This window comes from Mobula hypostoma, chromosome 9 (genome assembly GCF_963921235.1).
Source record: "Mobula hypostoma chromosome 9, sMobHyp1.1, whole genome shotgun sequence".
Lineage (NCBI taxonomy): Eukaryota > Metazoa > Chordata > Chondrichthyes > Myliobatiformes > Myliobatidae > Mobula > Mobula hypostoma.
The window spans coordinates 76,513,346-76,530,500 of NC_086105.1; the positions used below are offsets into that span (position 1 = coordinate 76,513,346).

Below are 17,155 nucleotides of genomic sequence, written 5' to 3' on the forward strand. Positions count from 1 at the left end.
CCAGGACCTCATTGTTGGTGACTCGGTCAACCCACTTGATGTCCAGGATGCGTCTTAGGCTGCGAAGGTGGAAGGCATTGAGACGCCACCCTTATCTGGAGTAGAATCTCCAGGTCTCGCTGCCATAAAGCAGTGTGCTGAGGACGCAGGCCCTGTAGACTGCAACCTTGGTGTGCGTCGTCAGCTTTCTGTTCTCCCAGACTCTCTGTCAGCCTGGCGAATGTTGAGGCTGCTCGTCCGATCCGTCTGTTGATCTCAGGGTCTAGGGAGAGGCTGTCCGTGATGATTGAGACAAGATTTTAAACTCGTGATCTACCTCCAGCTCGTAGTTTTTGATGGTAATGGCAGGGGGGTGCTCAATGCCTTGGCCCAACACGTTGGTCTTCTTCAGGCTGATGGCCAAGCTGAAGTCCTGGCAGGCTCTTGAGAAGCTGTCCATGAGGCGTTGCAGTTGCTCTTCAGAGTGTGTTGCCAGTGCCGCGTCGTCTGCAAGCAACATGTCCCTGATGAGTACTTCACTGCACTGGGATAGAATGAGGTAAAATAACAATGCAGAATAAAGTGTAAAAGCTACAGAAAAAGAGCAGAACAAGTAAACGATAAAGTACAAGATCATAATGAGGTAGATTCTGAAGCCAAAGGTCCATCTTATCATACAAGAGGTTCGTTCAAGGGTCTGAAAACCAGGACGGCTGTCTTTGAACCTGATGGTACATGCTTTCAGGCCTTTGTATCTTCTGCCCAATGGAAGAAGAGAGAAGCCAACGATCTTTGAATATGCTGGTTGCTTTACTGAGGCAGTGAGAAGTACAGACAGAGTCCTTAAAGGGGAGGCCGTTTCCTGATGCACTGAACTGTGTACACAACTCTCTGCAGTTCCTTGCGGTCATGTGCAGAGCAGTTTCCACACCAAGCCATTATGCATTCAGACAGAATGTTTTCGGTGGTGCATCCAAATAATTTTTAAGACTCAGTAGGGAAATTCTTTAGCCTCCTGTGAGAAGTAGATGAGTTTTCTTGGCAATGACATCAAAGTAATTGGATCAGCAGAGGCCACTTAGGACTTGAAGCTCTCATCCTCTCAAACTCAACACCACTGACTTAGACAGAAGCATGGTTCCCCTTTGTGAAGTTAATGACCACCTCTTTTGTTTTGTTGACATTGAGAGAAAGTTGTCATGACACCATGTCACTAATCTATCACCTTCCAGTACTCTAATTCATCATTATTTCAGATGCAACCTACAAAAGTGACACTGGTAAACTTGTAGATGGAGTTAGAAAAGAATCTGACCATGCAGGTCATGAGTGTACAGGGAGCAGAGTAGGGGCTGAGGACAAAACCATGTGGAACACCAAAGTTTGGAATTATTGTAGTGGAGGTATTGCTGTCTATCCTTACCTATTTCTTAATAAATTATTCCGAATACCATTTCTCTGGCCACTCCTGCAAATGACCTACATCCCGCTTTATCATTTCATCATCATCTACACAACTCATAATATGGACAATGACCAACTGGTTTCTTTCTTTGTCATGTTTTGGTGATAAATCCTACCAGCATGCATGTACTACAGGTAAAATTTAATGCACAAAACTCTAGAACTTCCATCAAGTTCCACATCCTCCCCAAACTTGCATCTATCTGTATCTTAAAACACAAAGCATGTACAAGTGCAACTAAAATTGGAAAATACCAGAAAAGCTCATCTAACTATATTCCAGTGTATCAGAATCAGGTTTATTATCACCGGCATGTGTCATGAAATGTGTTAACTTAGCAGCAGCTCAATGCAATACATAATATAGAAGCAAAAATAATCATAAGAATCAATTACAGTATACATATTAGATTCAACTTTATAGTCATTGTGCCGAGTACAGATACAAAGCCAATGAAATGCGATTAGCATCTGACCAGAAGTGCAAAAGAATAGTATTATTTAATATATTGAATAGATTAAAAATTGTGCAAAAAAACAAAAATATATATTAAAAAAGAGAGGTAGTGTCCACAAGTTCAATGTCCATTTAGGAATCAGATGGCAGAGGGGAAGAAGATGTTCCTGAATTGCTGAGTGTGCCTCTTCAGGCTTCAATAACTTCTATCTAATGGTAACAGTGAGAAAAGGGCATGCCCTGGGTGCTGGAGGCCCTTAATAACGTACACTGCCTTTCTGAGACACCACCTGTCAGAAAGCTCTCCATGGTACATCTATAGAAGTCTTTGAGTGTATTTGTTGAGATACCAAATCTCTTCAAACTCCTAATGAAGTATAGTCGCTGTCTTGCCTTCTTTATAACTGCATCGACATGTTGGGACCAGGTTAGGTCCTCAGAGATCTTGACACCTAGGAACTTGAAACTGCTTACTCTCTCCACTTCTGATCCTTCTAAGAGGATTGGTAATGCGTTCCTTAGTCTTACCCTTCCTGAAGTCCACAATTAGCTCTTTCGTCTTACTGACGTTGAGTGCCAGGTTGTTGCGGTAACACCACTCCACTAGTTGGTATATCTCACTCCTGTACACCCTTGTCTCCATCTGAGATTCTCCCAACAATGGTTGTATTATCAGCAAATTTATAGATGGTAATTGAGCTATGCCTAGCCACACAGTCATGGGTATAAAGAGTAGTGCAGTGGGCTAAGCACACACCCCTGAGGTGCACCAGGGTTGGTCATCAGCGAGGAGGAGATGTTATCACCAGTCTGCACAGATTGTGGTCTTAGATAGGCGAGGATCCAGTTGCAGAGGGAGGTACAGAGGCACAGGTTCTGTAACTTCTCAATCAGGATTGTGGGAACGATGGTATTAAATGCTAATCTACAGTCGATCAGCGTCTGACTCTGGAGCGAAGGATCCCGAGTTCAAACCTAGTTGGGCCGCTCCATGCTTTCCATCCGTGTCGGGTTGAGTGTCGGGCTCGCAACTCGGTCTCGTAAAAAAAAAAACTGCGCTGTGAGGAGGATGTGGGGGACCACTCACAGAATCTTTCCTCCAAGACCACTACTTGAAAAGTGGTCGCCAAGGCTCTGGCACAGTATGGCACACAAAAAAAAAATAGCCGATGAACAGCGTCCTGACATAGGTGTTTGTATTGCCCAGGTGAAGAGTCATTGAAATTGCATCTGCCATTGACCTATTGAGGCTATAGGCAAATTGCAATGGGTCCAGGTCCTTGCTGAGGCAGGAATTCAGTCTAGTCATGACCAACCTCGCAAAGCATTTCATCTCTGTAGATACGAGTGCTACCGGGCGATAGTCGTTAAGGCAGTTCACATTATTCTTCTCAGGCACTGGTATAATTGCTGCCTTTTTGAAGCAAGTGGAAACTTCCACTCTTAGCAATGAGGTTGAAAACGTCCTTGAATACTCCTGTCAGTTGGTTGTCACAGGTTCGGGACCTTCCGCCTTGCAAGGATTCACCCTCTTTAAAGACACTCTACCGTTTGCCTCTGAGACAGATCACAGGGTCACCAGGGATCTTCACAGCTTTAGTTATATTCTTCCTTTCAAAGTGGGCACAGAAGGCGTTGAGTTCATCTGGTAGTGAAGCATTACTGCCATTAATGCTATTGGGTTTTGTTCTGTAGGAAGTAATGTCTTGTAAACCCCACCAGAGTTGTCGTACATCCAATGTCACCTCTAACCTCATTCAAAATTGTCTCTTCCTCCTTGAAATAGCACTCTGCAAATCATACTTACTTTTCTGGTACAGACCTGGGTTGCCATTGTGATATTGATGCATGTGCTTTGTGCTATATGGAACTGTACTCAGGAAGAAATAAACAAAGATAGCACTTCATAATGATGGCCTTCATCAAAATGAGTAAAGGTAAGAAACTGAAATGTTTTAAACTGTTGGAAGGTTGAAGGGAGCAGCCCAATAAAGGGAACATGAAATATAGACCAAGAGTGGTGGTGCTGGCTGAGATGTGATGAAGTCTTGTTAATCATTCCCTTTTTGACTACATTAGGCATGAGACAAACAAGGACAGAACAGAGAGAAAAAAAACAATGCTGGAACTATGAGCCACACACACAAAATGCTGGAGTAACTCAGTAGGCCAGGCGGTATCTATGGAAAAGAGTAAACAGTTGACGTTTCAGGCCGAGACCTTCATCAGGACTCTGATCTTTGTATCTCTCACTGCTCCCCCTTTGTGATCTCTGTACCTCTCTCACTGGAACTATGAAATTCAGCTACTGGGAATCCAAAATAAAAGAATGCAGGGAATAATGAGCAGGTAAAGCGATACCCAAGAGTAAAGAAGCATATAGTTAACATGCAAAGGGATGCGAGAGTCCCTGTGCAGGATTCCCTAAAGGTTAATTTGCAGGTTGAGTCTGTGGTGAGGAAGGCAAATGTGATGTTAGCATTCATTTCAAGAGGACTGGAATATAAAAGCAAGGACAGTGTTGAGGCTGTACAAGGCACTGGTGAGGCTTCACTTGGAGTATTGTGAGCAGTTTTGGGCCCCTTATCTAAGAAAAGATATGTGGACATCGCAGTGGGTTCAAAGAGGGTTCACAAAAATGATTCGGGGACTGAAAGGCTAATCATATGAAGAGCATTTGATGGCTCTGGGCCCGTACACATTGGGATTCAGAAGAATGAGGGGGGCATCTTATTGAAAGCTATTGAATGCTGAAAGGCTGCAATAGGGTGGATGTCGAGCAGATGTTTCCTTTGGTGGGGGAGCCTAAGACCAGAGGACACAGCCTCAGAACAGAGAGATGTCCATTTAGAACAGAGATGAGGAGGAATTTCAGAGTGGTGAATCTGCGGAATTTGTTGCCACAGGCAGCTGTGGAGGCATAGTCATTGGGTATCTATAAGGCAGAGGTTGATAGATTCTTGATTAGTCAGGGCATGAAAGGATACAGGGAGAACCGTTGGCTGACAGTGTTCATAATGTGATTGAAATCATACTGCAATTTGAGAAGGAGAAGCACAACTCACATGTATCAGTGTCACAATGCAGTAAATGGAATTCCTGAGGAATGAGAGAGGAGCTTACCAGGTGGATCAGAGAGTATACTGGCGGGAATGACAGCAGAGCAGAGATGACTGAAGTTTCTAGGAATTACTTCATAAGGCGCAGGATAGATATGCCTCACAGAGGAAGAAATTCTCAAATGGCAGGGGTAGCCAACCATGGCTGACAAAGGAAGTTAAGGACTGCATAAATGCCAAGGAAAGGGCATACAAGGTAGGAAAAGTGAGAGGAAGTTGGATGATTGGGAAGCTTTTAAAATCCAATAAAAGGCATCTAAAAAAGCTATAAGGGAAAAGATGAAATACAAGAGCAGATTAACCAATAATAAGAATATCAAAAGTTTTTCAGTTATATAGAGTAAAATGGAGGTAAAGGTTGATATTGGACCATTAGAAAATGGTGCTGGTGAGGTAGTAATGGGGGAAAAACAAATGGCAGATAAAGTTATTGGGCACTTTGCATCTGTCTTCACTATTGAGGACAATGGCAGTGTGCCAGAGGTCCATGAGTGTCAGAGAGCAGGAGTGAATACAAAGAATAAGCGTGAGGCAAACTAAAAGGTCTTCAATTGGATAAGTCACCTGGACCAGATGGCCTACATCCCAGAGTCCTGAGAGAGGTTGCTGAAGAGATGGTAGATGCATTACTTATTCAAGAATCACTTGCTTCTGGCATGGTCCCAGAGGACTGGAAGATTGCAAATGTCACTCCACTCTTTAAGAAGGGAGTAAGGCAAAAAAAAAAGGAAATTATAGGCCAGTTAGCCTAACCTCAGTGGTTGGGAAAGTGTTAGAGTCTATTATTATGGATGAAGTATCGGGGTACTTGGAGACTAATGATAAAATAAGTCAAAGTCAGCATGCTTTCTGTGAAGAGGATTCTTCCCTGACAAATCTGTTGGAGTTCTTTGAGAAGTAACAAGCAGGGTGGACAAAGGAGAGGCAGAGGATGTCGCTTACTTGGATTTTCTGAAGGCATTTAATAGGGTGCCACACATGGGGCTGCTTAAGAAGATAAAATCCTATTGGGTTACAGGAATGATACTGGCATGGATAATGGATTGGAAATTAAAAGGGCCTTTTCTGGTTGTTTGCCAGTGACTAGTGGTGCTCCTCAGGAGTCAGTATTGGGACCGCTACTTTTCACATTGTTTGTCAATGATTTGGATAATGGAATTGATGGCTTTGTGGCAAAGTTTGCAGATTATACAAAGATAGGTGGGGGGGGTAGGTAGTGCTGAGGAAGCAATCAGATTGCAGCAGGACTTAGACAAGTTGGTATAATTGGGTAAAAAAAGTGGCAGATAGAATAGAGTGTTGGGAAATGTACGATAATGCATTTTGTTAAAAGGAATAATAGTGTGGACTATTACCTAAATGGGCAGTAGGTTCAAACATCAGAGGTGCAGAGGGACTTAGGAGTCCTTGTGCAAGACTCCCAGAAAGTTAATTTACAGGTCGAGTCTGTGGTAAAGAAGGAAAATGCAATGTTAGCATTTATTTCATGGGGAATAGAACATAAAAGCAAGATAATGCTGAAGCTTTATAAGACACTCGCAGGTCACACTTGGAGTACTGTAAACAGTTTTGGGTCCCATATCTTAGAAAGGATGTGTTGTCATTGGAGAGAGCCCAGAGGGGGCTCACAAGCATTATTCCGGGAATGAAGGGGTCAAGATATGAGGGGCGCTTAGCAGCTTTGGACTTGTACTAACTGGAATTTAGATGTATGTTGGGTGTGGGGAGAAGGGAAATCGCACTGAAACCTACCGAATGATGAAATGTCTAGATAGCGTGAATGTGGAGAGGATGTTTCCTATGGTGAAGGTATCCAGAACTAGAGGGCACAGCCTCAAAATTGTGGGGCAACCCTTTAGAACAGAGGTAAGGAGGGTTTTGTTTTTAGCCAGTGTCCTAGATCTGTGAAAAGTTCTGCCAATCTGTGGTGGAGTCCAAGTCTGTGCGTATATTTAAGGTGGAAGTTGATCACTTCCTGATCGATCAGGGTATCAAAAGATATGGTGAAAAAGCAGGTATATGATGTTGAGCGGGATCCACGATCTGCCATGATGGAATGGCAGAGCAGACTCGATGGGCTGAATGGCCTAATTCTGCTCCTATATCTTATGGTCTTATGGAGAAGGCAGGAGATTGTGGCTGAGAGGGAAATGGATCAGCTCTAATGAAATGGCATTGTATGCTCAATGGGCCAAATGGCCTAATACTGCTCCTATACCTTTTGGTCTTATGATCATAAATAGTTAACAGTTCATCATAGCTTACTAGTTCTGATACATACAAGAAATGCTGATTATTTGAAATTCCAAAATTCCAGATTGAGTTCTCAAGCGAGTCGGAAATAGGCTAAACCATCGAGGCTGATCCATGTGCAAATGAGAAAATCTGCAGATGCTGGAAATCCAAGCAACACACACAAAATGCTGGAGGAACTCAGCACGCCAGGCAGCATCTATGGAAAAGAGTAAACAGCCTATGTTTTGGACTGAGACCTTTCATCAGGATTGTGATAAAGGTTTCAGCTTGAAACATGTCCCGTTTACTTTTCCATAGATGCTGCCTGGCCTGCTGAGTTCCTCCAACATTTTGTGTGTGAGGCTGATACATTTTCTCCCTCAATTCCATTCTCCTTCCTTCTCCCCATAATCTTTCATGCCCTGATTAATCAGGGACCTCTCAACTTTTGCCTTAAATATACCCAATGGGCTGGCTTCAAAGCTGCCCATGGCAACAAATTTCACAGATTCACCACCCCCAGCTAAAGAAAATCCTCCTCGTCGCCATTCTAAATGGACATCCTACTATTAAGGCCATGCCTCTGGTCCTAGACTCCTTCACTATCGGAAACATCTCTCTATATCTATTCTATATAGATCTTTCAACATTCAATAGTTTTCAATGAAATAACCCCTCATTTGTCTAAATTCCAATGAGTACAGGCCCTGAGCCAACAAACGCTCCTCATATAACTCTTTCTTTCCCAGAATTACTCTCGTGAACCCCCTCTAAACCCTCACCAATGCAGATGTTTTCTTAAATAAGGCTTCCAAAACTGCTCACAATACTCCAAGTGAGGCCTCCCAGTGCCCTATAAAGCCTCAACATTGCTTTTATATTCCAGTCCTCTTGAAATGAATGCTAACATTGCATTTGCCAGCTTCATCACCGATTCAACCTACAGAACAATTCCCAAGTCCCTTTGCACTTCTATTTTTTTTTAAATATTTTCTGCCCCTTTAGAAAATAGTCTTATCTTTTTGTTCCTTCTACCAACGTGCACTGTATTCCCAGCTTCCTAATCTGTCCAAGTCCTTCTGCAGCCTCCCTGCTTCCTTAACACTACCTGCCCCCTCCACCTACCATCTGCAACAAAGCCATCAAGTCCGTCATCCCAATCACTGACGTATAAAGTAAAAGGAAGCTGTCTCAACACCGACCCCTTTGGAACACCACTAGTCACTGGAGGCCAGCCAGAAAAGGCTCCCTCTGTTTCCTGCCAGTCAGCCAATGAGTCAAATGAACTTTCATTGGGGTTCCTTGGAAAAGTGCAAGAACAGATTTGGTGGTGGTGGGGCACAGTGAGATCAGGATCACCTCTACAGATCAAACTGAGGGGTAGAACATTACAGCACAGAAATAGGACCTTTGACCCATCTAGTCTGTGCTAAACTATTATTCTGCCTAGTCCTTTCAATCTGTACCCAGACTATAACTGTCCATACACTGCCCCCCCCCAATGTATCTTTCCAAATTTCTCTTAAGTGTTGAAACCAAACCTGAACCCACCACTTCTGCTGGCAGCTCATTCGACACTCTCATCACCCTCTGAGTGAAGAAGTTTCCCCTCACGTTCCCCTTAAGCATGTCATCTTTCATCCTTAACCCATGGTTCTATTCTCATCCAACCTCAGTGGAAAAAGTCTAGTTCCACTTACACTGTTCATAATTTTGTATATCTCGGGAGGCGAGCGCCTGAGGCACGACAGACCAAAAAACCGACGCCATCGAGGCCGAAGCTCTCCTCAGAGCCAAGCGAGCGAACAGCCGTCATATCCCGGCTACTGGTAAGCACGTAATCCAGTACAACCTGTTCATGGTCGAGTGGTCGGCGACTAAACCGGCTCCCCCACCAGACTCAGTCTGGCGAGGAGGGTGTGAGGACACCCAGCAGGACTGAAAAACAAGACCTGACAAAGGGCGGATGAGCTCCTTGTGAGCCAACGGCCCTCTTCCGTGGAAGAGATTAAAGCCTCACCATGTATCTCCCTCTTACGAATTGTATGCTATGCACTTAGAAGAGACATGCGTTGTGCAGATGAACCTGGGCCCCTTGCGAGTGATTCTGCTGTACATAGCCACAAGGAAGAAGATAATGACCTTGGGAATTGTAGGCCTGTTGGGAACGAAGGCAGCACACCAAATCTGAAAGGATGTGTGGCACTGGCTAATGATAGACTGAAAATTAGGGGAAGTATCTTACGGATAGGGACATGGAATGTTTGAACAATGTATCAAGTGGGAAAGCTTGATAATGCAATTCTTGAGATATCTCGAATGAAGCTGGATATTATGGGAGTAAGCAAAGTCCGTTGGACAGAGGCTGGAACATTTGACGAGAATGATTTTGCAATGATATACTCTGGAAGAGAGCCATGTCAATGACGTTGGAATTATTACGAAGAAAATCTGCAATGCAATGGATGGGTTTTGGCCCATATCTGATGGTCATATTGGTAAAATTAAAAGGAAAGCCTTTCAATGTTACGATAGTCCAAGTGTCTGCACCAACAGGTGAGCACGAGGATGAAGAGGTGGAACGGTTTTATGAGGACGTAGAATCTGCTTTAAAAAATGCAAAGAGCTCAGATGTACTTTTTGTTATGGGAGATCTGAATGCTAGAGTAGGCAATGTGAGATACAAGGATATCATTGGCTTAGAAGAGAGAAATGAAAGAGGGGAAGATTTATACAATTTTGTGAACAGTATGAGCTGATGGTAGCAAACACATGGTTCAAATTACCCAAACAAAAATTATACACTTGGAAGAAGCCTGGGGATACTGGAAGGAGACAAATTGACTATATTGCAGTGAGGAAACGCTTCAGGAGAAGTATTAGGATGGCCAAGATTTACCCAGGTGCCGATATAAGGCACGGATCACAATCCGGTGGTTGTTAGGGTGAAGATTGCACTAAAGACAAAGATTAAGGCTGCAACCAAGAAAGCCAGGCTGGATATGGACTTACTGAAGAGGAGCGAGTATAGTGGAAGCTTTTCTGTAGTGGTACAAAATAGGTTTAAAGGACTGAGAATAGAAGACATGGAGATAACATGTGATCAAACCTGAAGGACCATATGCAAATAGCAGCTGAAGAATGTCTCCCCAAAAGAAGGCACGTAGCTAAACAAGCCTGGATGACGGATCACATTCTGAAGCTCATGGAAGAGAGAAGGAAGCACAAGAAGGACACATCTAAGTACAAGGAATTGGACCGACAAATAAGAGCAGAATGTGCAAAAGCTAAAGAACAATGGTTTATCAAATGGTGTGAAAAGATAGAGACCATAGACATGTTACATCATTCAAGGGATATGCACAGGGAGATTGCAGAGATGACCAACAGGAACAAGCAACAATCAAGGACTGGCATTATTCAAGACAAGGACAGGAACATACTCTTTGAAAATGATAAGGTGGAAAGTAGATGGATGGAATACATTAGGGGATTGTACTACGATGCTAGAAATGATCAAGTGAGTGAGAAGATGGAAGGTCTGGAAATTTTGGTAGCAGAAGTAAGAGCAACCATTGGAAAGTTAAAAACTGGTAAAGCTTGTGGTGTAGATGGTATTACAGCCGAAATGTTGAAATGCCTTGGCGACTCGGAGGTTGAAGAGATCATGAGGCTTTGCAATACAATCTACTCAACAGGAAAGTGGCCAACAGATTTTGTGATGCCAGAGTTTGTCATGATCCCAAAGGAAAGTAAGAGCACGAAATGCTCAGACTTTAGAACTATAAGCCTTATAAGTCATGCCTCCAGGATCTTGTTAATAATACTTCTAAGCAGAATAAAAAGGACAGTTCTTAATGAAATTAATGAGTGCCAGAGCAGATTTATACCGTTAAGGGTACTCGTGAAGGGATTTTCAATTTGCGAATGATTGTGGAATGAGGTCTAGAAAAAAAAAGACATTTACATGTGCTTCCTGGATTACGAAAAAGTTTTTGACTTAGTCAATCATGAACAGCTGGTCAATTGCCTGAACTCACTGGGGCTGGATGGGAAAGATGTTCGACTGATTGTGAGTGTGCACTGGCATCAGAAGGCAGTTAATAAAAACTAGTGGTGGGAATTCACCGGAAGCTGAGATCCAAAAAGGGGTTCGCCAAGGCTGTGTTATCTCCCCTTTATTATTTAACATTTACTCAGAGGTAATCTTCAGGGTGTTGAACGATGAAGCTGGTGACCAAATTGGTGGAGTGATGGTGAACAACTTGAGGTATGCAGATGATTCAGAGTTGTTAACCAAGACTGAGGACGAGTTACTCAGAATAGTAGATAAGATAAATGCTGAAGGTGAACGATTTGGAATGAAAATAAAAGACGAAGATGATGGAAGAGATCACGGAAGAAAGAAGTCCCCAAAATCAGTATCAAAATTAATGGCGTAGGCGTAGAGCAAGTCAAGAAGTTTGTGTACTTGGGACAGATGGTCACAGAGGATGGGAATGTGATACAGAAATTAGGCGAAGAATTGACTGCAAGATCAACGTTCTGGAGCCTGAGTGACGTGCTGTGTGGCAGGAGGTTGGACTTTGGGCTGCGTTGTAGAATTTGGAAATGCTACGTCTGGAGCAGTCTGTTGTATGGAGTCGAATAGTGGACCTTATGTAAGGAAGTGCAACGATGACTGGAGGAATTTGAAATGTGGTGTTTAAGGAGAATGCAGAAAATTAGATGGGTGATGAAGGTCAGTAACATGGAAGTGTTGAAGAGAGCGAGAAGAGAACAGGAGTTGCTGAAGAATGTGCAGAAAAGGAAGCTGGAATATGCCGGGCACTTGTTAAGAGGTGGTGGACTGCAAAAATTGTTATTGGAAGGGATGATAGAAGGAAAGAGGGAAAGAGGAAGGCAGGGAACCACTTCATACGATAATGTGAGGCCAGAAAAAGAGCACAAGATGGAAGATGGAAGTGCATAGCCGTCAACCCCCCGGATTCGAGACAGCACTTACTGACTGACTGACTATAAAATCTCCCCTCATTGTCCTACGCTCTAGGAAACAAAGTCCTAACTTATTCAACCTTTCCCTATAACTCAGGTCCTCAAGTCACAGCAATATCCTTGTACATTTTCTCTGCACTTGATCAATCTTATTGACATCTTCCTGTAGGCAGGTAACCAGAACAGCAAGCAATACTCCAAATTAGGCCTCAACAACCATGTACAACTTCAACATAACATTCTAACTTCCGTATTCAATATTTTGATTTATAAAGGCCAACGTGCCTAAAGCTCTCTTTACAACCCTATCTACTTGTGATACCACTTTCAAGGAATTATGAACCTATGTTCCGAAATCCTTCTGTTCTACCACTCTCTTCAGAGCCCTACTGCTCACCATGTTGTTCTACTCTGTTTTGTCCTCCCAAAGTGTAACACCTCACACATCTGCATTAAATTCCACCTGCCACTCTCAGTTCTGCCATGTATTCACACAGTCTACATTCGGATTCTCCAATGCAGAGAACAGACGGCGAGCAGTAAAACCAGCACAGCACGCTAGAAATATAGGCAGTGTTTTTCTATTTGTGGTCCCTGATGGTGGGAAAGGACAAAAGGACATTAAGGCCTGCAGGTATAAGACAGAACAAGGAGAGCACACTATCCTTGTTCGGGGTGGGGGGGAGGGAGGAAGAAGAGGGCAAAGAGGAAAACAAGAAATGAAAAATACAGATGAGAGCCCCAACAACTATGATGGAAGCAAACCCAAAGTTAAAAAATAAGGGAACACACACAAAATGCTGGTGGAACGCAGCAGGCCAGACAGCATCCATAGGAAGAAGCACAGTCAACGTTTCGGGAATAAGGGAAAACCTTTCAAGAACTGTGATATGAAAGCTATCACATCAGAACCACAGGAATTGGAGAACAGACTGGAATCATGGCATAAAACAAAATAGAAAGATGCTATTAAGATATGGGAGCTTTTGTTTTAAAACAGGTATAGGTGCACTATGATTGGCCCAAAAATCAAACTACTGGAAGAACTATGTCAAAATTACCAAATGATGGCATTTTTCTCTTGATGTTACCTGTCAAGCATATATTTTATTTCAGATTTTGAACAATCCGAGTTGTTGTTTTTCAGCACTCTGTGCCCCTCCATTTTCTCATCATCATCTGTTTACATTCCTGCAGAGACCAAGATTAACAGACCTTCTCCACTCACTCAGCAAGCAGCACCTTCATGTTTGTTTTCCAATCCCTTTGACCTGACATTTATCTTTGTCCTCTTCACTTCACCCTCAGTTACCGATTGCTAATTTTTCCACATTCTCTAACTCATACAGCACAGAAACAGGCCCTTGGTCTAAAGATGATCACGTACGTATTTATCCCATCTAATTTACCAGCATTTAATTCATAATGTCCTATCACTTGTCAATTAATTACTTGCCAAGATAAACACTGTCTTATAATAAATACAAGAGATTCTGCAGATTCTGGAAATCAGAAACATTAACAATACACACAAAATGCTGGGGAAACTCAGCAAGTCAGGCAACATCCATGGAGGGGAATAAAAACTCAACATTGCAGCAAGATCCTTCATCAGGATTGGAAAGGATGGGACAAAGTTAGAATAAGAAAGTGAAGGAAAGAGAAGGTGCACAAGCTGGCAGGTGACGGATGAGACCAGGTGAGGGGAAAGGTGGGTGGGTCGCGAATGAAGTAAGAAGCTGGAAGTGCATAGGTTGAAGAAGCAGGAATCCACTCCTCCTCCTTCCATAGACCACTGCCCTCTTCAGTCAGATACCTTGTTCTTCAGCCCTTCCATTATGTTCAGCTGAAGAGGCATTCACTGTCACCTTTCCACACACGCTGTCTAACCATATCAGCTTTTTCATTTTCAACCTCTGGTTGCTCATTTCCTGCCCTTCACATCTTTTGAGCTTGCTCTCTCAATGCAGAACATGATAACCTTGATTGAGGGGGGTAAACTTGATAGAACGATAGTGAAAATTCCATTCTTAACTGTATTAACCTTTATTTGAGGTCACATAGAAAAAAATATTGTAAAGCTCATTCCCGGATGAGGTTAATCGCTGACATTACCTTCTTCCAAAGAAGCTAGTTCTTCTTTCCGAGGTTCCTGAACCAAGCCATGCACTACGTGGTGCACTGAAAGAAAGATGCACAACGCAGCAAAATATAAATTCTTAATATCCCCAAAATAAAAAGCAGAATTGAATGCTAACTCAAATGGCAATCAAGGTAAATAAACAAGCTATGTCCCAAAATTAAAATCCACATTGAATGTTAACTACACGGAACAATTGTGGCTAATATCTTCCAGGCAAGTCCTTCCCTATTTAGTACAAGTTGGTACAGAGGAGATGTCAGGGGTAAGTTTTTTTTAACGTAGAGAGTGGTGAGTGAGTGGAATGGGCTGCCAGCAGCAGTGGCAGAGGCAGATACAATAGGTTCTTTTAAGAGACTCCCGGATGGCTACATGGAGCTTGGAAAAATAGAGGGTGATGGGTAAAGCCTAGGTAGTTCTAAGGTAGGGACATGTTCGGCACAGCTTTGTGGGCCGAAGTGCCTGTATTGTGCTGTGGGTTTTCTATGTTTCTATGGCCCCTAAAAGGTGCAATTCTGAACTTGAAGATGGCAGTAAAGAAACAAAATGCAGGCTGCTAGGTTAGAAAATATTACAACTTAAAGTGAACATAGAAAAGTTCAAGGTGATACCTCTTCGTACAAAGGAAAGATGATTCATTAGAAATACATGGGGGAGGGGTGGGAACACTTGACTGAAGCATTGAGAATGGAAGATGTCTTTGAACACTCCAGCCAGTTAGTTGGCACAGATTTTCAGTGCCCTGTGAGGTAGACCATCTGGCCCCTACACCTTCCGAGGGTTCACCCTCATGAAAGCAGTTCTGATGTTGGCCATCCATCTAAAGTCATAGGATGCTGCAGGGATTTGAACAGCTGTAGTTTTGTTCTCTCATGCATAAAAGGCGTTTAGCTCACCTGGGAGTGAAGCATCGCAGTCATTCATGATGTTGAGGGGTGGGGGGGCAGGTTAGTGGGTGGTGGTGTTGATCAGCACTATGGCTTGATACCTTACACCTACAGCCACATTCAGGTGGAGAAATTCTACAATGCTTTAGTTAGTCCTGACGAAGGGTCTCGGCCTGAAACGTCGACTGCGCCTCTTCCTATAGATGCTGCCTGGCCTGCTGCGTTCACCAGCAACTTTGATGTGTGATGCTTTAGAATCACTTCACCCTTTGTGTTTCCACCCAGTGGCAAAAGATCTACTTCCCAATGAGTAGTGTGTGCAAAACATGCAGAAACTAGCAACATAATTTTCGCAATAAATCAGATAAATAAATGCAAGGGTCAGCTTTTACCTATGTGCATGGCCTTTCTTGAACTATCAAATATCATTAACACCATCCTCCTCAATGTTACCTGTCTACTAAAATCTCCATCTTAACATCAGCTTCATGGCAAACAGGCAAGTCTGTTATCAATGACATCAGTGCAGACTACCCAACTTAAGAGACCTAGATAACCAAAACTATGCCACCAAGAATTTCAAAACTAATTAAAGGTTTTTGAACTTACCTTTGAGGTGTAGCAAATCCATATCTGTTAGCTTCACTAGTTCTGTTCTGATTCATTTCAGGTGCACACCTGAAAAATGAGCAATCACCCTGTTAGCAGACTGATAATATCATGTAAAGACAGCTGGAGAAATTATGCTGAGGACATAGCAGATACTCTTGACTCATATTTTACTGAAGTATTCACCTATATTTTACCGAAGTATTCACCTGCGAAGATGTTAGGAATATGTGTAGAGAAAAACAAGGTTGACTTAGAGGTCTTAGAAAGTGAGGTCCTGCTTCAGCTTAAAAAGTTGAAAGCTCATAAATCTCCAAAGCCAGTCACCATATATCCAAGGGTACTTGGAGGTCTGTGATTATATACAAAAACCCCAAACATATATTTTTCAAAAACCATTGAAAACTGGTGAAATTCCAAAGAACTGGAAATGGGCCAACACTGTCCCAGAATACAAGGGTGACCACACTGACCAGTAAGCTTAACAGAAAAAGGAAACAATAATAAAGAATGAGATGGAAAAGCAGCTGATAATAACACTTTCCTTTCCCCTCCATCCTCCCTTCCCTCCTTTCTCCCCCCTCCACCTTCCATTCTGAACTCCCCCTCTTTGCTCCCTCCTTCTCCTATCCTCCGCCCTCCTCCTCCTCCTCCTCCTCCTCCTCCCCTCAGCTCTACATCCCCCTCCGCCCTCGAACCCCACCCCCGTCTTACCCCTCGGCCCTTCCCCCTCCTCCCGGCCGCCCCCACTCCGTACCTCTCGGCCCTCGGCCCTTCCCCCCTGTCCACCGACCGTCTCTCCGCTTTAGTCACTCCCGCGCTTTCAGCAAACGGTTGAAATTGGGCGCTACAATGACGTCACCAAAGCGCTGAGGTCACGTGAGGCTCAGTCGCCAGCAAAGCCGGAAGTTGATGACACAGGCAACGCACGCTAAGTGCTAGGAAAAAGTACAGTGGGTGTTCCTTCAGCATTTTGCGTGTGTTGCTCGGATTTCCAGCATCTGCAGATTTTCTCTTGTTTGTGACTTAACCCACAAACACGAGAAAACCTGCAGATGAGTGTGTTGCTCGGAAGTTGAAACTCAAACTCCGGTGATCGTGTCTGTGAGGAGGGTAGTGGGTCTCTGTAGCGGCGGTCTCACCCTATCGGGGTGATTCACAGGCCGTGAAGCACCTGTGGGAGTTGCTGAGATGAGATCGGCAGGAATTATAATGTCTCTGAAGATGAATCTTGCCATGGAAATCCTTCAAATTTCACATCCAGCAAACT

General features: G+C 43.4%; 1 protein-coding gene across 1 annotated transcript in view; it reads right to left on the reverse strand.

Moving 5' to 3' along the window:
- The window catches only part of ndc80 (NDC80 kinetochore complex component), a 122,134-nt gene extending 105,410 nt beyond the window's left edge, over positions 1-16,724 (reverse strand). The window contains exons 1-3 of the mRNA XM_063058506.1: positions 16,643-16,724; positions 15,886-15,954; positions 14,365-14,430 (exon numbers count right to left, since the gene is read on the reverse strand). Coding sequence (XP_062914576.1) covers positions 14,365-14,430; positions 15,886-15,941 — 122 coding nt within the window. The 5' untranslated portion in view covers positions 15,942-15,954; positions 16,643-16,724. The remainder of the gene's footprint in view (positions 1-14,364; positions 14,431-15,885; positions 15,955-16,642) is intronic.
- Positions 16,725-17,155: the final 431 nt, after the last annotated feature.